The sequence below is a fragment of the Lepidothrix coronata genome, unplaced genomic scaffold, assembly GCF_001604755.1.
Source record: "Lepidothrix coronata isolate B3197 unplaced genomic scaffold, Lepidothrix_coronata-1.0 Scaffold20, whole genome shotgun sequence".
In the NCBI taxonomy this organism is placed as follows: Eukaryota; Metazoa; Chordata; class Aves; order Passeriformes; family Pipridae; genus Lepidothrix; species Lepidothrix coronata.
The window spans coordinates 7,526,826-7,548,601 of NW_016690200.1; the positions used below are offsets into that span (position 1 = coordinate 7,526,826).

Below are 21,776 nucleotides of genomic sequence, written 5' to 3' on the forward strand. Positions count from 1 at the left end.
GGGGTTGGATCAAGGGTTGGGCTGGATGATCTTGGAGGTCCCTTCCAACCCAGCTGATTCTGGGATTCCATGATTCTATGATAACAGTGCCTGTCCAATCCCAAGCGTTTCCACCCCCATAGCTTTTGCCCTGGTCCACCCCTGGCCCACCCCCTGGGAATTGGGTCTGGGGTGCTTTTTGGGACCACCTCTTCATCATCTTCACCTTCTTCAGAGCACAAAGGGTACATGGTCACCCAGTTCTTGACTGTACTCTTGCAGTTCAGGTCAGGATTTTAACACGTCTGTTTGATATCTTGTTGCTGTGCAATATTTTGGGTGTATTTTTTGGTATATATATAATTTATAAAGATACATACATAAAGATGTGTGTGTGTGGGTGAGGTTGCTCATGGCTATGAGAGAGAGACAGTGTAGACCTCGCTGATAAACAGATTTCTGCAGTGTATTGTGCTGTTTTGTGTTGTTTGCCTGGTTCTTTTTTGTTTCCAGGACAGAGAATATTTTCCAGTAAATCAAATAATAATGATATAAAAAGCAGCTGTTAGTTCATGGGGATTTTTTAATATCTCAAGGAGTGCAGAGAGAGCTCAAGTGGAACCTGAACACTATTTCAGCCTCTCATTGACACTTGCAATCCTCATTTGAGGACAAATGTACCTGTATAAAGCAACAATAATAAAGGAAACAATAATTCCCTTGCATTTGGAGCCTTTTCCTGGCCAAAATTTCACCGTGGGCTCCCTGGCTTTTGCCATCTCCTGTTAACACAGCTCTGGGGGGCTCTGATGTTGTAATCACTGCCTGGCTGCAGGATCATTCCTTCCCCCTTGGATATGAGATGGATATTGTGTAAAATCACTGCTGAGCTGTCAGGGAGGGAGGCAGAGTATCCATAGATCTCCTTGTCCTTTGGTTTCACTCCTCGAGGTAAACACATGCTTGGGAAAAGCCCAGAGTGATCCAACAAGGAGTTTTCATCCCTCTGTTGGAATCAGAGCCCTCATTAATGCTGTCCCTGGATCCTTGTTGGAATTAGACCTTTGCCAGCCCCGTTTGAGGTGGATGCAAACACTGTCAGGGCATCATTTCTGCTCGCTGCATCCCACTCCTGCAGCCTGCTCTTTGTATTCCACTCACATTAATTGAAGTAATTTTGCCACTGGAGCGTGTTTCGAACCCCCCTGCATTTAAATTGAAATTTTAATTCCCTTATTGTTTGGAAAAGGAGGCTGGAGATGGCTTGTTACAGGTTTCATTATCACTCAGAGCTCTCCAGCTGCTGGTTCTAATGTGCAGTGACTGAGTAATGCGGGGAAGGATTGTTAATAAAAGAGTGGCAGCTTCTCCCAGTCGTACAAACACAATGCAGAGGTAGTTTGTGACAGCTTACATTTGTGTGAAGTTCAAAATTTGAAGTGACAGCTCTTTTTTCTTGCTGGTTCTGCGGGCAGCCAGAGCAGCACAGCTTCAAACATCAGCTGGTCACGTTCTGTGCTCCTCCAGCATCCCGAGAACGGAGCAGAGCCAGTGGAGAGGATCAGCTTTGCTGTCCTATAATTGCAGCCTCGCAGGTTGTCTTTAAAAAGAACCTAATTCCAGCATCCTTTGAGTTGGGAAGCTTTGGAGAAATTAGGGTTGTCTGGAACAGACAAAACTCCCCTTGGAGATGGAATGTGGTTTTAGTTATTTTAGATTTCTTTCTGTGGGTTTTTCACGGTGTGAGTTGATACTGAGGTGGCTTTTCCTGAGGTGGATCTTTCACAGACTCGATCGCTGATGGAAATGTTCATTTTCATGTGGCAGTTGAGAGCACAGGCACCCATTTGGGTGTGTTTTCTGCTTAATATAAAACATAAAAAGGGGCTCAGGGGGGACCTTCTCACTCTTTCCAACTCAGCTGGTGGAGCCAGGGAGGGGTCAGGCTCTGCTCCCAGGGAACAAGGGACAGGAGGAGAGGGAACGGCCTCAGGTTGGGCCAGGGGAGGTTTAAATTGGATATTAGGGAAAATTTCTTCATGGAAAGGGCTGTCCAGCCCTGGCACAGCTGCCCAGGGCAGGGGTGGAGTCCCCATCCCTGGAGGGATTTAAAATCCATGTGGATGTGGCACTTGGGGACATGGGGCAGTGGTGGCCTTGGCAGTGCTGGGGAATGGCTGGGCTTGATCTTAGAGGGCTTATCCAAAGGGAGAACTTAATATTTGCCATTTGTTTATGCAGCCTAAGAGATAAAATGCTAAAAGCAGTTGAAGAAACATTGTTGAATCAAGTAATTAAAGGCCATATCATAATAGGATTAAATAAAAACTCCTCAGGCTACTTTCTTTGCATGTCCTGACTTCTGTGTGTCCAGCTTTGCAATTTTAATGAGCTCATACCACTTTCTCAAAATATATCAAGTTGTTGTTTTTTTTTTTAATCTTTTAAATTCTTATAGACCGTGAAACACTTACTCTGAACTTGATTTATTAGTCCAGGGATTGTGTCAGGTGAGAAAACACCATGAAACTGCAGAAATCAAGCCACAGGGTAGGAGGGAGGATAACTCCTGTTGCCAGTTGGGAATTGTTTGTTTTGTTTTGTTTAGACAACAAGAAGGAAAATAAAAGTGGAAAAAAGGAAGGATGGAGCCCTGTGACCTGTGTTCACTTAACTTCACACATCCTTGTGTTCCAGAGTGAGGAACTCAGTGTTTTACTTTAACCTGAGTGTCTTTGTCCCAGAAAACACAAAAGCTGAAGTGACAGTCATTCGTTTCTCCAGGGAATGCTCCAACATTCCTTCCCTTTTTTCCACGTTAAGGACTTAACATTTCAGTTTCCTGATGTCAGGAAAACAATAATACACGTCTGCTGCTCTGCTTTCTGACGTGGATACCAACAGCAGGATGGTTTTTGGGAGCTGCAAGAGGATTTTTTTGGGGGGCTGAGCACTTTCTCTCTGTACCAGTCGGAGTTTCTGGAGTGGAGCTGGTGCCTGATATTTGCTGTTGGATTCAGTTAAACCCTCTTGGCTCAGCCTGCAGCTGGGCAGGAGGGGACGTGGCTCTGCAGGAAAATGAGGGCATTTTCCATCCTCACCACTGGCATCCTTAGGAGGAATTAAATGTGTTTTCTCTCAGCTCCACTGGGTTAAGTTTTGAAGAGCGTTGCTTCGTCCCAAAATCTCACCCTTCTGCTGGGAGCAAACCAAGCTGGAGATGCTGCCAAAGCATTTTACAGAAAAATGATCTATTTTTTTTAACTGCAGGACTTCCCAACCCAACCTGGTGACTTAGTGGGTGACAACATGGGCAGAAATCAGAGGTGTTCGGATAAGTGGAAATGCTGTGCAGAAATCATGGAATGGCTCAGGTTGGGAGGGACCTCAAAGATCATCCAGTTCCACCCAGGCCAGGTTGGAGGGGGCTTGGAGCAACCTGGGCTAGTGGAAGGTGTCCCTGCCCAGGGCAAGGGGTAGAACTGGATGATCTTTAAGGTCCCTTCCAACCCAAACCATTCCATGAGTCCGTGTCCCCCTCAGTAACGGTGTTCCCCAACATTCCATGCACTCCATGTCCTCTGTGAGGACATTTGGAGTCATTGATGTCCTCCTGGAAAACAGAGGCTGTTTGTAGCCCTGGGCATTGTTGACTTTTCATTTTTATTACTTGACTGGAGCTTCTACCTGTGGCTTTCCTCGGGATACACCCAGGGGAGGCTTTCAATTAAAAGTCCCGTGTAGTGAGCAGGCATTTTACACCCACAAGTAGCCTGGAATCACGAAATAAATAAAAACAGCAATGCAGTTCCTGGCCTGCATTTTATTTACTCTCTGCCTTTCAGTTGGAACAAGGAAAATCAATAAAACCAGCCTTTCATTTTGTTTCCGCGTTCCTTGTCGCAGCCCTGGGATTCAGGTGCTGCCCTGGAAGGGTTTTATATTTTGGAATTAATGCTGAAAAGGCAAATAGAAGAGATTTTTGGTTTGGGGTTGTAAAGAAACGCCTTTAATGGCAAATTTAAATTTTGGCTTCGCTTGAAATTCTCTTTTTTTTTTTTTTTTCCCCCCCTGAATTACACAAATAATGTTTTTTGTGTAATGGTTCTTGGCTTAAAGTCTTTTCCTGGTGATGTGTCAGGGTGAGGGGCAGGTGAGGTGGAGGCAGCTCAGGTTTTGGGATGTTGGTGGATACGTGGGATATGTTCTGGGGATGCACACAGGGATGGAAATCATGCTTTTGGTGCCCGGGGAAGGGTCTGGAGGGGCCACACAAAAAGTGCCTGAGGGCACTTGGCTGGTTCAGCTGGAGAAGAGGAGACTGAGGGGAGACTCCCAGGGAGTCTGAGGAGGGGCAGCTGCCATCCCTGATCCCTGTGACAGGGACAGGACCCAGGGAAGGGCTGGAGCTGTGCCAGGGCAGGGTCAGGTTGGATTTTAGGGAAAGGTTCTTTCCCCCAGAGGGTGGTTGGGCACTGACCAGGCTCCCCAGGGCAGTGGGCACAGCACCAAGGCTGCCAGAGCTCCAGGAAGGTTTGGACAACACCCTCAGGAACAGGGTGGGATTGTTGGGCTGTCTGTGCAGGGCCAGGAGCTGGACTGGGTGATCCTGGTGGGTCCCTCCAACTCGGGACATTCCATGATTCCAATTACATACTTCCAAGTTCTTTACAAGAATTGCTTCTCTGTGTTCTTAGAAGATATTTCACCTCCTTCCCGTATCTTTTTTCTTTCTTTCAATTCTGCTTTGATTATTTTTTTAATAAACCTCCCAGACTAGTTTTAAACACATTCAACGTGGAGGTTTTTTTTTTTCCCTTTGAAACATCCTATCATTTTTTTTTCCCCCCACCTCGGTGTACTTATCAATAAGTTGATCTCATTCTTTTTATCCTGTAATTTGCATTATCTGAGCAGCCTGTTCATTAAGCTGTTGCTGCCTAATGCTCCTCATTTGCATTGCCACGTGCTTGACCCCAGCTCCTCGTTAATGCACCAACAAGCAGAGAGATCTCCCCAGAGCATTCTGGGGGGGGGGGAGCTCTTGGCTCTGCTCATCACAACCACTCATTTAAAAGCTGATGAAAGTTTATTAAACAAGAAAACACACCCTAATGAAGCTGGAGCAGGCTTTGAATCCAGCAGATGCTTTTCCAGTAATCGCTGGTCTTTCCAGGAATTCTTTTTTTTTTTAAATCCTGGATTGTAAGATGTGATTTTTTTGTCCCTGGTAAAAATACAGCAGCGAAGAGAAATCATTGCAGAAGGGTTATGGGACAGCATAAAATAATCTGGATCAATCTGACTGATTTATTTTTTGAAAAGGCAGCTTTAAAGCCGGCGAACGGTGCGTGAAAAGGTGTAATAAATTCAGGTTTTTAGGAAAGCATTCGTAACATTTGGGATGAATTTAACACGAGTTTTCCACTGCAGTAAACTGATTTATGCCTGGTGAGGTTGGCAGAGTGCTACCAAGTAATTCTGAAAACGGTTTGGTCGAAGAAACATTTCCTGGCAGAGCTGGGGGAGAACTTCAAGCTCCCGAATGAAGATGTGTGGACCCTGTGCCTGGCTGGGAAGGAGGCAGAGCTTGTCTGACACCACAGTTTCATAGAAATCTTCAGTGAATTTATGAATTCTGTAATAAAATCTGGTAAATTAGTAGTTGAATTGAGTAGCTTTGCCCCGAGGAGCTGTGGCTGCCCCATCCCTGGAAGTGTCCAACGCCAAGTTGGAGCAACCTGGGATCGTGGAAGGTGTTGGGATTGGAAGTGGATGAAGGTCCCTTCCAGCCAAAACCATTCTGGAATTCTATAACTGATAGAAAGGAGTTAAAGGTGCCTTTGGCAGCAGAGAGATGGGACACAGAGAGATGAGATTTGAAGTGTCATTGGAAGGCAGGAAGAGAATAAATTCGGGAAACTGCAGGTTTGCATTAAGGCAAATCCTGATGTTTTAATTTAATGCATTAGGACCTCCTTGTTCCAGGCATCATTCACGTAAAGAGAAGCCTTTTGGGGCAGAGATGATTTGGAAAAATAGACTTTCCTTAATGGCAGTTGCAGCTGAGTGAAGATGAATTCAATCAAGAGGCAAATAAAAGCATGGAAACGAAAAGTGGAAGGAAAAAAAAATCTGTGCTGCCAACAGATATCCTGCCTTTCCCACTTCAGGGAAGTCATTTGACCACACTGGTGTAGAAATTTGCTCGTGTTTTGTGTTCAAGTCCAAGTGAGCAGTTGGATAATCCTTGTTTTTAGCCCCCTCTGTTCCCGTGTTTGGTTCCAGCATTTTCTTGCTGGGCAGACAGTGATGAATTGCAGCGAGCGAAGGAGGGAGGAGATGATTGATGGCTGACAGGGCTGAGGCAAATTCCAAGGAATGAAATTTATGGAGCTGGAGGGAAAGGACAGCGAGCGAGGAACAGAATTTGATAAATATTTAAAAGTTTTTTGGAGGGAAAACAGCGGGTTTGGTCATTGCCATTGAAACACTTGAGAAAAGAAAGGACATTTGTGCTCTGTGTGAAGGTGAAAAGTAACCCCTTTACCCAGGTCCTGTATGAACATTTTCCTTGTCCTTCTCCCATCAAATCAGTTTGTGTGGAATGTTTGTGTCAGGATGAGCTGTTTTCCTGCAACCTGAGCACTTTTTTATGTGTGTGTGTAGCTCAGAATCCTTCAAACTGATCTTCCAAACCTCTCCCCCTCTCGGCCTCAGTCATCTGTATCAGTCCCCCCTTTTTTGTGCATCACTTGGTCAGCAAATCCTTTTGTCTGAGGAAGGGGAGTGAGCTCAGCTCTTCCCAAAATATTGCAAAGGAATCATCTTCTTTTATAGCTCTTTGTTTGCTTTTTGCTTTGTTAATTCTTACAGGGCTGTTTAAAGGTGAACAAAACCAGGAGCAGTTTCTTCCATCACATAATATAATATAATTAATATAATATAATATCCAGAGTGTTAATCAACACAGAGCTGTTCACCATCAGCTCCTCATTAATCCTGTGCACCTTTTCTCCTTTTTCCTGTTTTTAAGGGGAAGGGAAGCTGTGACAGTCAGGAATAGCTGTCATGGATCTTTGTGCTTTTCCCATTGTCCATGGTTTTAGCTAAAGGCTCCCTGCTTTAGGATCATCTGCATATTCTTTAAGTTCAGGGTCATCTTTATTAATTGACAGTCACTGATTTGTCTTGGTACCAACTGTGGCAGTTTGGTAACAGGCAATTCCCAATCTTTGGATTTTTTAAGTGGATGTTATGTGCAAGTTTTCATGTATCCCATGTGTCAGATGTCCCACCTTCAAAGGCCATAAATTTTCAGCTTCATCTTGATTCACCTTTGCAGCCAAAATACTGGAACAAATTCCCAGATGAAACACATAATAATTGATAAATTAATTGATAAAAATCACGTCAAGCTTGTAATTAAAAGGTCTAAATGCAGTGTAAAGCAGGTTTAATCAGTTACTCGTTAAGTGTTTCCAGCAGAGGAGGCTCAAAGTGCTCAACAGGCTTCTGATTTTTGGGAGTTGGCCCCTTCCAGAAGGATCATGAGTGACTGGAACATCTGGGAAAAGCTGGGAGTGCTGGGACTGCTCAGCCTGGAGAAGGGAAGGGTCCAGAGGGATCTTCTCAATGCCTGTAAATACATGAAGGGAGGGTGGAGAAGATCAGAGGGGAAGGGAAGGGTCCAGAGGGATCTTCTCAATGCCTGTAAATACATGAAGGGAGGGTGGAGAAGATCAGAGCCAGGCTCTGGTGGTGCCCAGGGATGGCACCAGAGGCCTTGGGCACAAACTGAACCCCGGGAGGTTCCCTGTTTCCATCCAACCCTACTTTAGCTGCCCAGGGACACTGAGGTGTCTCCATCCTTGGAGATGTTCCAAAGCCATCTGGACACGGCCCTGTGAGGCTCTGGGTGGCCCTGCCTGAGGGGGTTGGACCTGAGGACCTCCAGAGGTCCCTGCCAACCTCACCCATTCTGTGATTTCGCCCATTGCCCACGGAAAATGTGGGAATTTTTCAGGCACGGCAGCCTCGAGTTTGGGAACTTAAATTTATTAACCAGCTTAATTTATTGCAGCTTAACTGAAACTTCTGGTGAGTGCTTTGGGTTCTGAGGTGGGAGAAGAAAAGAGAACACAGTCAAAACACGTTTTCTCACTCTTCCCCAGGTGCAATTTAAGTCCAACACCTTCACTTCCCTTTCCTTTTCTCAGCTTGTTTTTTTTGCCATGGCTTTGGTTCAATCTGTCGCAGTTTTCTCTGCCAAGACAGGGGGTGGCACAGAAATTTAGTGTCACCTGGGAGGGTTTCTTGTTGCTCTTCTGCTTCTTCCCGCTCTCTTCTGCAGCCCCTGGGTTCATCAAGTGGTTTGGGAACCTGGAATGGAAGGAACCCGAAAGATGATCTCATGGGCAGGGACACCTTCCACTAGCCCAGGTTGCTCCAACCCAACCTTGGACACTTCCAGGGATCCAGAGGCAGCCACAGCTTCTCTGGGAAACCTGGGCCAGGGCCTCACCACCCTCCTAGAGAAGAGAGAGCCCATCATTTCATAGAATCATAGAATCAGATGGGTTGGAAGGGACCTCTGAGATCATCCAGTCCAACCCTTGATCCACTACTGCTCTGGTTCCCAGCCCATGGCACTGATGCCACATCCAGTCTGTCCTTAAACACCTCCAGGGATGGAGAATCCCCCACTTCCCTGGGCAGCCCATTCCAATGGCTGAGCACCCTCTCTGCAAAGAAATTCTTTCTAATATCCAACCTAAACCTGCCCTGGTACAGCTTGAGACCGAGCCCTCTTGTCTTGCTGATGGTTGCCTGGGAGAAGAGACCAACCCCCCCCCGGCTCCCCCCTCCTGGCAGGGAGTTGCAGAGAGTGAGGAGGTCTCCCCTGAGCCTCCTCCTCTCCAGGCTGAGCCCCCCCAGCTCCCTCAGCCTCTCCTCCCAGCACTTGGGCTCCAGTCCCTTCCCCAGCCTCGCTGCTCTTCTCTGCCCCTGCTCCAGCCCCTCCAGGCCCTTCCTGAGCTCAGGGCCCAGAGCTGGACACAGCACTCCAGGGGTGGCCTCCCCAGCGCCCAGCCCAGGGGCACAAGCCCTGCCCTGCTCCTGCTGCCACACTCTTCCTCAGCCAGCCCAGCAGCCATTGGCCCTCTTGCCCCCCTGGCCACACTCGGGCTCCTCTTCAGCTCCCTGCCCAGCCCAACTCCCAGCTCCCTTCCTGCCTGGCTGCTCTCCAGCCCCTCTGGCCCAGCCTGCAGCTGCAGGGGCTTCTGGTGGCCAAAGTGGAGGGTTTTCTACCCTTTTGGCTGGTGCAAAGTCCCAGCAGCTGGAGTGTGAGGACCCTCCTGTTCCTCAGGCGGAGTTTTCAGGCAGGTCCTTCTCTCAGGCACCTCAGGTGCAAAAGGAGTTCAGTGAACTGCTTGTTTAGATCTGGCTACTCTTATTTAAGTCATTTTATCGTTGTTTTCCTTTCCTGTACGTCGTGAAAACGAGTCCCTTGGAAAAGCAGGAGATCAATTCTCCTTTTAAATGTCAGCAGTGTCTTTATTCACCAGTGAGGCAGCCGGGACCTTCTGGGTTGCTGCTGTTTATTTACTCTTTTATTCCCGGCCTTCAGCTTTTTCCCTTTTGTCATATTGTGTTTGTGTTCAACATGACTTTTTTTCCTTGCAGTTGTGACCCCCCCCCGTTGTTTTCTTTAAACCTTTCTCTGTTGCTTGTTCACGTTTTCATATCTGTTGTCTGAACTCGGAATAAACTGCTTTTCCCAGACAGAAAGGGTGTGGGTTTTTAGTCTGAACGACCCATTCTTTAGGAAGAAATTCCTCCCTCTGAGGGTGGGGAGGCCCTGGCACAGGTTGCCCAGAGAAGCTGTGGCTGCCCCATCCCTGGAAGCGTCAGGTTGGAGCAACTTGGGATAGTGGGAAGGTGTTGGGACTGGAACTGGAGGATCTTTAAGGTCCCTTCCACCCGAAACCATTCTGTGATTTCACAATTTTACGATTATTCCAGGTTTTTTTCGCCCTGAAAAAACCTAGTCGAGGATTTTCATTTTATCTGTGCTCGCTTCCAGACCTGGGGAGGTTTAGAGAAAACCTTTCAGGAGAATAAATAGATTTAACTGCAAACAGATTGAAAAAACTTTTTGACTTTTTGAAAGCAAGAATCTTGACAAATACCTTGTTAGCGCTTAGATTGTGGTTTGTTGTAAAAGGCTAAATTAAACCCTTCCAAATTGGATGTTATGCTAAGCAAATGTTTAGCTACATTTTCTTTTTGAGGCAATTAAGCCCTGCTCTAAACTGCCTGTGACCTTTAAACAAGCTGCCTAATGGTGCTGCTGCCACAGTTATTTGCTATAAACTGGCAATTTTTAGCTTATACAAAGCCAGAGCTCTTTTTTCAGGCTCATTTCGTTGCTCCTTATTCCTCCAAAAGGTCTCTGCCTATTGGAGGTAATAATAAATAGATATAAAATAAGTAGATTTGGACATCAGAAATGACTGTTAGATTATCTAAGCCAAATTCTGTGGTAATCCAGGCCAATATCTGAGTTATTATTTGCCTGAATTGCAGTTGTTGTGTTTTTATGAGCAGCTTTCAGTAGGAGAGCCAGATTTCTGAATTAAAGAAGGTGGTGGGGATTACCTGCAATTTCTTTGGGTGGTATTTGCTTATTTTAATCAGCTTTTTAAAGAAGAAAAACCAAGATATTTGTTTTGATTCACTTCCCAGGCTGTTTTCTCTTGCTGTAGCTCCTCTCTGCACCCCAACCCCTGCCAAAATTATGTGGGGAGCCCCCTTACCTGTAATTATCTTTGTGTCCAGGAACTCCAACATCAGAAAAATAAATAAAAATCACTTTTTTTCCATTTGACTGAGCCGTGTGTGTGGAAGAAAGAGGCTTAAAGGACCCTCAGGTGCTTTTTCTGGACCCTTGAACGACTTGTGGTTCTTCTGGACATCTAATTTTGAGGTTTTCTGGGAGAGGCTGCTTTTCCATTATCAGGGGCTAACTGAGGGGGGATAACTCTTCCCCTCCCTGTCCAATTCCATTTATTAGTCCTTTTGTTGGCAGGAACAGCCCTCAGTGGGTAATGGGAGTGTTAAAAACCAGGGAACTACGTGGGAAGGGTGGTTTGAGCTCGGAGAGAGAGGGGGGGAAGGAAGGGGGGGAAAGCTAATTAAATGTGGTACCATTGCATGTTTAGAGCAGCTTTAAAATGTGATACCACTGAATGTTTAGAGAATCTTTAAAATATGATACCAGTGCATGTTTTAGAGCATCTTTAATCCTCATTATCCACCACACAGTGAGGATGAGGAGCCAAAGGCAGGGGGGGTGTTAATTGTACCCTCAGTTCTCTGTGTGTGTGGAGGGACAGGGAAAACAGGATTCAGTTCCCTCACTGACTTGGAGCCAAACTCCTCCAGAAGTGCCCAAACCAGAGGTGACCATCACCAGGTCCTGGCTGGACACCGGGGGAAAATCCTTGTGGATGGGAGGGATGAAAGCCCAGGAGATCAGGAGACACCGGGAGTCTCCAGATGTTCCGCCCCTGAGCCGATGGGGAAGTCAGACCTGCTTGGAAGCGGAATGAGGAACTTCCAGGGGTCTCTTCCAAGCTGGGGCAGCCTGGTGACTGTGTGTGGGGGGTTACAGAGCCTTTGGAATTGGGAAATTTTGGGCACATCCCTGCCTGCTGCCGAAGGAAGAAGAGGAAAACTGGCGCTTCCGCTTCTGCCGGAGGTTTCCGAGCTGGGTCCGCTGAGCTGCTCCATCCGGGTGTGCTCTGGCATTTGGGTGGCCTCTCTTTTTGGGAGAGGGAAATCGGGGTTTTTGCTTCATCTGTGGCGTGGGTGGATTCCTGATGTGTCCTGGCCCAGCTTCCATGGCTGTTCCCAGATGGATACTGGGAAGGAAGAGGGTGGACGGTGCTTCGTGTCCAGTGATGGGAACCCCAGAAGTGCTGGTTGATGGGGTTGGGGAGGAACCTGATGAATTAATTAACACTGGGACATTAATTCCTGCTCCAGACTGAGCTCCATCCTACAGGCTGCACTCTTTCCTCATCCACGCAGAGAAGGGAATTCACAGGGAGGGATTTTCTGACAAAAATTTTTCGGGAGTGAGGAAAAAGTGCAGCTTCCTCTTAGCAACCTGTCCTAATTTAAACAGCCTGGCTGTCCCAAGGCTATTCCAGGGTTATTCCTGACCTGCAGGCAAGCAATGGAATTCACTGGTGATGGATATTCTTGGAGTAGAGATAATATTTACTGGTACTGAGGGACCAGCCCCTGGCTGGGCTCTGCTCACTGTTATCTCCTGCCTTTTAATTTTTAATGTTTAACTGACAGGTTTGTTATGAACCGAAATCCTCCAGTGCGAGCAAACCTCTTGTTTCACCACCAGCATCTTCCCTTAGTAGGGAACAGGTTTTTAAACTTCATTTTCGACCTCTGCATGCCCAAACCTCTTGTTTCACCACCAGCATCTTCCCTTAGTAGGGAACGGGGTTTTTATACTTTATTTTCAACCTCTGCGTGCCCAAACCTCTTGTTTCACCACCAGCATCTTCCCTTAGGAGGGAAGGGGTTTTTAAACTTTATTTTCGACCTCTGCATGCCCAACATGCTGTTGCTGGTTTCTTACAACATCACCACTGAGGGTTTTTTGGAAGCTGCACAGGGATGCTTGGCTTTTATTTATTTATTAGCAGCTGTGGAAGTGAAAGAGAAAACCAGGAGGGGGGTGAAGCTGTTGCTTTTACGCACTGATTTATCGTTCCTGGTGGAATATTTGGGGTTTGTCCACGTTTGTTTTTAGGATATCAATGAGATTTAGGTTCCTTGCTCTGCTGCCCACGGGCTGTCAGCTGGTCACTGCTTAAGATATTCAGCTGTAGTTACATCCAGAACACCTGAAAGATGTGCTTGCCTAAATTTTTCCAGCTGCCTCATGGTATCACTTTAGGAAAATAAAAGTTAAGCTGTTTTTCTCCCCATTTATAGAGTAGGGAATAATGTTTTGTTGGTGCTGCTGTAATGAAAAGAGTAACAGCAATCCCACATCAGTGCCAGTATCTTCTTTTGACAGTTTTCTGCTTGATAATCCTCCTGTTTTGGGACAAACTGTGCCTTGATATTTATTATAATGTTTTTATTTTGAATAATATAATATTTTTATTATAATATCATTTTATCATATAATATATGCATATATTATGTATAAATATATAGATATCTAAACATATATATTTATATATTTATTGAAATATGTATTTATATATTTATATACTCTTTTTATAAATATATATATTTATACAAATGCAGAATAGTTGTAAATATATAAATATATATTTATATATAAATATATAAAATATATAAAAATAGAATAATATGTAAATAATAAATAATATTAATAGTATATAATATAATGATATATAATTATAATATAATAATATATTATATATAATATATCCTATAATATAATGATATATAATTATAATACAATATAATAATATAATACATTATGTATAATATATATTATAATATATAACAATATAATATAACAAAATAATATAATAGAATAATGAATATACAAAGAATATATAAAATATGTAAACATGTATTTATAAAAATATGAAATTTATTATATTTTTATTATAATATTTTATGGTATATATGTAATATATAATATTATACTATGTTATATGGTATATTATATTAGTATAATTTTTATAATTTATAATAATAATTTTTATAATTATTATAATAATATAAATAAATATTTATGCGATGTATATATAATATTATACTATGTTATATTGTATATTATATTAGTATAATTTTTATAATTTATTATAATAATATTTATAATTTATTATAAAATATTACAATATTATTATATTTTAATATTATAATATTATAATTTAATATAATAATTATACCAGTTTATTATTATATGAATGAACTGTGCTCTCACTAACTCATTTTACGCACGTGCTCCAAATATTTGAAGACTGCACCTTAGATGTGAGTTTTTTTGGGAATTGGACCCTTCCACATGTTGAACTTCGTTTAGGAATAGAAATAAAGAACTATTACTTCAAGGTTTTCTGCTTTACAAAGGTTTTAGGGATAAAACCATCCCGATATTCAGACACCCCCCTGCCCAAAGAGGGAAATGCTGAGGGATGAACGATGTTTTAAAGGAGATTTAAGACTTCAAAGCTGCCCCGTGTTTTCCCGGCAGGTGTCGGCCGTGGATTCCCTGGAAGGCCCCCTCCTGCAGGTGGAAGGGCTGAGTGACCTGAGGCTGGAGCTGCACAGCAAGAAGATGAACCTGCACCTGGTGCTGATCGACGAGCTGCACCGGCACCTCTACATCAAATCCACCAACCGCGTGGGCCAGCGCGGCAAGGACAGGGGCAGGATCGGGTGCGTCTGGGCTCGGGGGGGGGACAGGGCAACAGTCCTCCTGCCCTGGGGAAAATGAGGCACTTGGGCACTGCCTGCCGTTGGTTTTCAACTCTGTGTAGTGAAAAAACCCGAATCTGAAGTTCTAGAGCTGGTGGGAATCTCCTGTCACACCTCCTGGATGGGGAATGGAGCGGGAGATGCTCCTTCTGACGAAGGGAAGTCCTGTCCTTTCAGTACCTTTGGTGTCATAGAATCATGGAATCAGCCAGGTTGGAAGGGACCTCTGAGATCATCCAGTCCAACCCTTGATCCAACACCGCCACGGTTCCCAGCCCATGGCACTGATGCCACATCCAGTCTCATCTTAAAAACCTCCAGGGATGGAGAATCCCCCACTTCCCTGGGCAGCCCATTCCAATGGCTGAGCACCCTCTCTGCAAAGAAGTTATTCCTAATATCCAACCTAAACCTCCCCTGGCACAGCTTGAGACCGAGCCCTCTTGTCTTGCTGATGGTTGCCTGGGAAAAGAGACCAACCCCCCCTGGCTCCCCCCTCCTGGCAGGGAGTTGCAGAGAGTGAGGAGGTCTCCCCTGAGCCTCCTCCTCTCCAGGCAGAGCCCCCCCAGCTCCCTCAGCCTCTCCTCCCAGCACTTGGGCTCCAGTCCCTTCCCCAGCCTCGCTGCTCTTCTCTGCCCCTGCTCCAGCCCCTCCAGGCCCTTCCTGAGCTCAGGGCCCAGAGCTGGACACAGCACTCCAGGGGTGGCCTCAGTCAGTGCTGAGTCCAGAGGAAGAATCACTTCCTTGGACCTGTTGGCCATCCCTGGAAGTGTCCAAGGCCAGGCTGGATGGGGCTTGGAGCAGCCTGGGATAGTGGAAGTTGTCCCTGCCCATGGCAGGGGTTGGAATGAAATGAGCTTTAAGGTCCCTTCCAACCCAAACCAGTGTGTGATGAGGATTTAAATGAAGGTTCTGGGGTACAAACAAGACTGCTTGTCAGGGGGGTTTGGGGGGCAGCAGGTCTGGGAGGGAAGAGGACAACATTCCCCCTGTCCTAAGTAGGAACTTGGCAGAGTGCCATCAACTTACACCCCAGCCTTTCATTTTTGCCATGCAAATTCCTCATTTTTCTGGCTATGGAGAGCAGGAAAACTCAAACATGTCAATGGACCTTCAGTCCTTTTCTCGTTCCTTCACTTTGCTTGCTGGTTCTCTTGGGTTTTTGCTGCTTCCCAGAGAGCAAATCCCACTGAGCCCAAATCCCACTCTTTTCCTTCACTGGTACTTCCACCTTTCCTACAAATGTCATGATGGTGAGGCTCAGGTCAGGCAATGGGAAGAAGGTGGGGGAAAACGGCTCATTTTCTAGCAAACATCCACATTTTAAAAGATGTAACCATAAAGTTTCTAAACAGATTTCTAAGGGTTAATAGGTGGAGGTCACAATATTGAAGCCAGAGCTGAATTCTCTTGGCTTTGTTGTGTTTCCCGGGTGTTTTAAAGATGTTGAAACTTCTTTACCTGGTTTGGTACCTCTGGGAATTCACCTGAAGTATAGGGCACCTGGCTGTTTATTCCTAATTTTGCTGATTCTGTGTTTGAGGGCAAGAGTTGTTGAAGGGAAGGAGGGAAGGCAGTGCCTAGAAAAGAGAAACACAGTGTTTGGAATAAACAGGGGCGGGGAGCAAAAGGGGAACCAGCATATGATAAAGATGCAGAGAAAAGATAAATTAACATTTTATGAGGAGAAGGACTAAAAATCTGCCTCCCCAAAAAGAACAGGTGAGACAGGAAGTTGCATGAAATGAATTTATGAAATAAAGGACTGATTAAAATTGAAATTTCCTTGGAAGGAGCGTTGCTGGCAAGTCAGCAGCCCCTTCCTTACTCACCTTGTTAATTAAAAACAGACACAAAGCTTTGGTGTACCCAGTCTGGGGCACTGCTAATTAACTGCAGTTTGGTGTGGCTGCTGCAGGGACCTTTTTATTATTCTGGTTTGTCTTTTTTTTTTTCACATTCCCTGTTGCACATCCTGGATATTTGATGACTTGAACTCTCCCAGCAAGGGCAGTTTGTTGCTTTAGTTTAATGTGCTGCCCTGGGCTGGCTGGTTGACCAGGGTGCAAAAATGTTTATAATTATTTCTTGTATTGATTTTAAGTGGGTTTTATCCAACTTTGGAACACACAATTAATCCCTGAAAGCGTGATTTTGTAGGTGTATAAGGAATACAGGTGGTTCTTATGCAGGATACCCTTATTTTTGCAGGTCTCCATAAGCAATTTGACCTCTGAGCAAACATCCTGAACTCCATTATAGGAGCCCTCTGCATTTTTTTTTCCTCCTAAAAATGATTTCTTGTGTCCTCCTGCCACGTCCAGCTGTCACTGTGCAGTGTGACACATTTCTGGCTACTAATACAGTGTGAATTTATGAGGAAAAGGACCAAGCAGAAAGTCTTTAACTCCTGAGTAAGAGGGTCCATTTGGGATGGGATGCACCTGGGTGGGCACAGAACAGGAAGGAGAGGAAAAAGTTTGGAGGTTTCTGGTGCAAACAGAAGAGTTTGAAGGATTAGAAGTCGATGGAAGCCATGGGAACAGGAGCATCTAAAATTTAAGGAATAAATGGGTTCTTTGTTGCGAGCAAAGATTGTAAATAACAGCAAACTATTTGCTTTAATTGTTTCCCCTCCCACAGCTCCCTGGTGAAAGATGCCTCTCCTGTGCCTCTGATGGATGTCACTAATTTATCCACACCTCGGAAGTTCCTGGAAACCTCCCAGTTCAGCACTCCTGGAAGCTCCAGCAGTGAGTATTTAAGTCATACACATCCCTCACAGAACGAATTTGTAGCTCTTCAGCTGATTTTACAGGAGTAGCAGGAGGAACACCATCCCCTCTCCACGTCTGGCTGCTGAGGGGAGGCCCTGAGACTAAAACCTGGCAAGGGATTTGTGCAGTGCCATGAGGGAGTGGCGTGTCCTGGGGCAGAACTGGCCCTGTCTGCTTTTTAATTTTGGAAAATCATCTTTCCCCCCTGCTGTCCCCATCAGCTTCAGTTAAATACACTTAATTTTCTGTGCCTGTCCTCACCTTGATCATGAGTTCGGCTCAGTTTATGTGGGGGTCTCCCCTCCATTACTTCCCAGAGGTTTGTGGGGGTGTTACTGAAGGTTTTTTTGCAGTGTTGAAGCCAAAAAGGTCAAATCTTTCCCTTGTGGGAGCTTTGGCTCAAGGTGTGTCTGTACACAGGAATAATCCCGTGACGATCTTTGTGCTGCTACAACAAACACTGAGCAAAAACATTGTTTTATTGGTGCTTTCGTGGGAGGCTTTGCAAGGGCTGCAGAGGTGGGGAATTAATCCTTGTATTGCTTCAGAAGATTAATAAGTGGGGTTGTCCTTGATGAATAATACAGAGTTGACCTAAGTCTCTTCCCCCCTTCCTTTCAAAACCTGACTGTTTCAGTATTCCTCAAATGCAGAGAGTGTTCCCTTCTCATCCTTATTAATTCTTTTGTCCTTTTGCTTCTGGGTTTGTCACACTCCCCTCCTAGATCCTTCTCTTTGATTATTCTTATCTTTTGCTCTTGTAGGGGTTTTGTTGTTTTAGCTCTGCTCCTGCAGGGTTGCTCTCAGAGCCTGGGGCTGTTTTTCCCTGGAGTGGAAGGTTTGTGAGGAGTCACTTGTGATCTGCCAAGGGAACCTTTCAGGGCTGGAAAGTGCATCAAAAAACCTGGAAGAGAGGAACTGTATGAAAATTCTGAGGGAAAAACTTAAGAATTCCTGTTCTGCTCTGTGTTCAGTGAGAAATTCAGTTCAGTTTCTTGCTAAAAATCACATGGTTTTGGGGAACTGAGGAAACAAACCACAAAAATCTGAATCCCAGTCTGACCACTGTGAACAGAATGGGTTGGGTTGGAAGGGCCCTTAAAGATCATCTGGTTCCAACCCCTGTAAATGTTAAAACAATTCCTTTTCAGTGGGGGTAGTTCTGCAGTGCCTACCACTGTTTTTCACCTAAAATATCAGTCCTCTGTACAGTAGGAAAACCAGAAAGTCTGAGGTTCTGGAGCTGATGGGAATCTCAGGGATGGGGAGTAGAGCAGGAGATGCAACTTCTGATGAATGGAAATACCTTTGGTGTCTTCCTGATTTGTTTTTTGTTTTTGATTGCCAGTGTAACACAAACCTTAAATATGCTCTGAAAACAATTCTGATGGTGCTTGTCACCTTTAAAGACTCACAGTTCCCAGTCAATCCCTGTCACATCTGTGGAGATTTGGCTGCCCCATCCCTGGAAGTGTCCAAAGCCAGGCTGGACAGGGCTTGGAGCAACCTGGGATAGTGGAAGGTGTTGGGGTTGGAACAAGATGGTCTTGAAGGTCCCTTCCAACCCAAACCATTCTGTGATGGTGATTTAAGTGAAGGTTCTTGGGTACAAACAGCAGTGGCTGCTTGTGAACATAAACCAGGCTGAATACCTGCAAACAAAGGCTCTGGTGGCTTCATCCTCAGCTCCAATAATTGGTTTAGGTCAGTTGAAAAATCTGCCTTAAATTCTTATTTTTTTGCAGATCTGTTTTTGCTCTTCACACCCAGCACACCAGAAAATCTCTTCCTTGGCTCCTCACTCTGCTCTGTGTCACTCAGTGAAGTGCTGGGCAAGTGTCCCTCAGACTGGGAAAGCTGCAGATCATAATAGAAAACATTTGATCAGCATAAAGTATGCATATGGTTTTGCTTCAAGTGCACAATGTACTTATGGAGATTTTTTTCCCTGTAATTTTATTTAAAAGTAGCCTTTTCCAGGACTGCACAACTAGCAGAGAATTTAAAACTTATGTGTATGCATAACAAAAGCTGTTCCTGCCTTTAGTCACTTAAGTTCTTTTTGGCTTTTTTATTGATGAAACAAAGTGGCCTTGCATATTAATGGGTGACATTATAAAGCACTGGCTCACTCGACTTGTCTCAGCAAAGATGCCAAAATTTGGAGTCCTTCCTGCTTTCCCTTCCCAAAGGAGGTGTTGCCTTGTGCTGTAGAATCTTTATAAGGGAATTAAAGCTGTTCCTGCTGCATGTAAAATAAACAAAGCCCTCAGTAATGCACACCTGAGGATTGCAGATATGGCACTTCACCAGTAACATTTTCCCTTCATGCCAGTTCAGAGAAATAAATCCACTTTTAAATGATATTTCTCTGCTTGAACCTTCTGTACTCTGAAGAGTATTTGTGGAGGTTCCTGCTTTGCCAGGCTCTTCCTGGAACTTTAAAATGTGCTCACCTGGTTCACAGCAAGCCAAAGAGTGCCCTTTCCTGAGAAATTTGGGAGAATTCTGCTTAGGAGTCCCACAGAAGATGGGCTGTGATGGTGAAAATTAATATTGTTATTGATGGCATAGGTAAATTTGAGGCTGAATTGATAATTTGCTTCAGAGATCTTTTTTTCTCAGTGGTAGGAGAGAAATGGAACTTCTAAATCCAGGCAATGTGGTGGTTCTAAGGTCAGATCTAGTTACTGCTCCTGTCTCTCTTTCTTCAAAAAACAGCTATTTTTGTGGAGGTGAAAACTTGTGGAGACCTGGGAACTTGCTCCTGGAAAATCCCTGCAGGAGCCAGAGCTTTAAATATCCAGTTTTAAGGGTGACTCCAAAAATGCCATTGTGCCACGTTGTCTCAGTTGTTTCCACTTCAAACATGCTCAATAAATACTTAAAAGATATTTTTTTTCTCGTAGACCTCTCCTGAGGATCTGGGTGGTTTTTCTCCAGCATTTTTCCTAAACTATAAATGATCTGGGGGTGTGTTTGGGGAAAGAAAGGGAAAATCAGGGAGATTTTAGAGCCATGAAAGCCAGAAGAGTTAACACATAGTTATTCTCCCTGTATAATTTCATTATTAGTTCCTGTGTGTGGTCCCATCATCAGATATTTGACCACAGGGCACTTATTTTTTTATTTGGAGACTTGGTTGTCATGCTTGTTTAGGTTAGGAGGATTTTAAACTTGGCTTTTCTTCTGGGCTTCATAGTTACACAGAGCAGAAAATGCCCCAAATCTTTTTAAAGTTCCCATTTCTGCAGTAACTGTCCATTTGTTGCTCCTTGGCTCCATGAGTGTGTTGGAACAAGGATTCAACACCAGGAATGAGCAGGTGATGTTCCTTCAAGTATGAAATGATGGCTTTGGGGCACCAGGAACTCGTGTGCTTTCCTCTGGAAGGTTTGAAGGCAGAAAGGGCATAATCAGGAGGACATAAATCATGGAAAATAGCACATTAAATTTTACTGGAGTCCCATAAAATCCCCCAGCTAATGAAACTTTCAGTAATGAGCAGCAGCAAAACAAGACCCAAGAGCCTTTTCTTCAGCTGCTTTGCTTAAATGAGGTACCAACAGTGACTTTTTGGGGGAATCAGACCAGCCCTTGCAGCAGGTTGGGTTCTTGGGAAGCGGCAGAACTGGACAAATGAAGGAATTCCCAGCTGGCAAAGAAGGTTTATAGGACATCATCAAAGCAGGGATCTGTTCAGGGAACCTTCCACCTCTGAAACCATGGAAGGGAAGGAATCAGTGATGCACATGGTTCAACTTTTAGTGACAACTTTTGGCTGCTTAAACACGGGGTTGTGCATTTTCAGGTGAAAAAATGATTCAGTGATGAATTTTTTTTTAGAAAATGGCCGCCAGAGAATGAGGCAAAATAATCATTCTTTTAAGTTGTTGTCTCAGGAGGCTTTTGAGAAGCCATATTTGCATGTTCTCCTTCACGAGAGGTTTTCAGAGGTTGTTAGGACAGGAAGATCAGCCAATTCCCCTTGGATTATGGGGGTTCATTCTGCTCTCCATCCCTGTTTTCCAGCTCAGGGCACTGGGTACCCCCAGAAACTGGTCTTGCTGTTAAAGGCTGAGGCAAAAGAAGGCATTTGGTACCTCAGGCTCTCCCTGAACTTCTCTCACTATTTCCCCCACATCCTACAGAGGATGGAGATTCTCCTTGGCCCTCCTTTTGTTGCTGATGTATTTATAGAAACATTTTTATTGCCTTTTACAGCCAGATTAAGTCCTGACTGGGCTTTGGCCCTTCTTTTCTCCGTTCACAACCTCACAGCATCCTTGTGTTCCTCCTGAGTTGCCTGTCCTTTCTTCCAAAGGTCAGAAACTCCTTTTTTCCTTGAGTTCCAGCCACAGCTCTTGGTTTTTATCCTTTAGGATTTCCTCCTTGGTGAATGTCCAGCTTTCCTGGACCCCTTTGCCCCTCAGGACAGGCTCCCAAGGGTCTCTCACCTCAACAGGCCCCGTGACAGTCCAAGGTCCCTGTTCTGCTGACCCCCCTCCTTCCTTTTGGGATGTGAAGGTG

The 21,776-nt window shown here is 44.8% G+C and overlaps 1 protein-coding gene across 1 annotated transcript in view; it reads left to right on the plus strand.

Annotated features, from left to right (window-relative positions):
* Positions 1 to 21,776, plus strand: part of EXOC4 (exocyst complex component 4) — a 303,657-nt gene that overhangs the window by 17,460 nt on the left and 264,421 nt on the right. The window contains exons 5-6 of the mRNA XM_017807724.1: positions 14,246 to 14,430; positions 17,113 to 17,222. Of these exons, the coding sequence (XP_017663213.1) occupies positions 14,246 to 14,430; positions 17,113 to 17,222 (295 nt within the window). The remainder of the gene's footprint in view (positions 1 to 14,245; positions 14,431 to 17,112; positions 17,223 to 21,776) is intronic.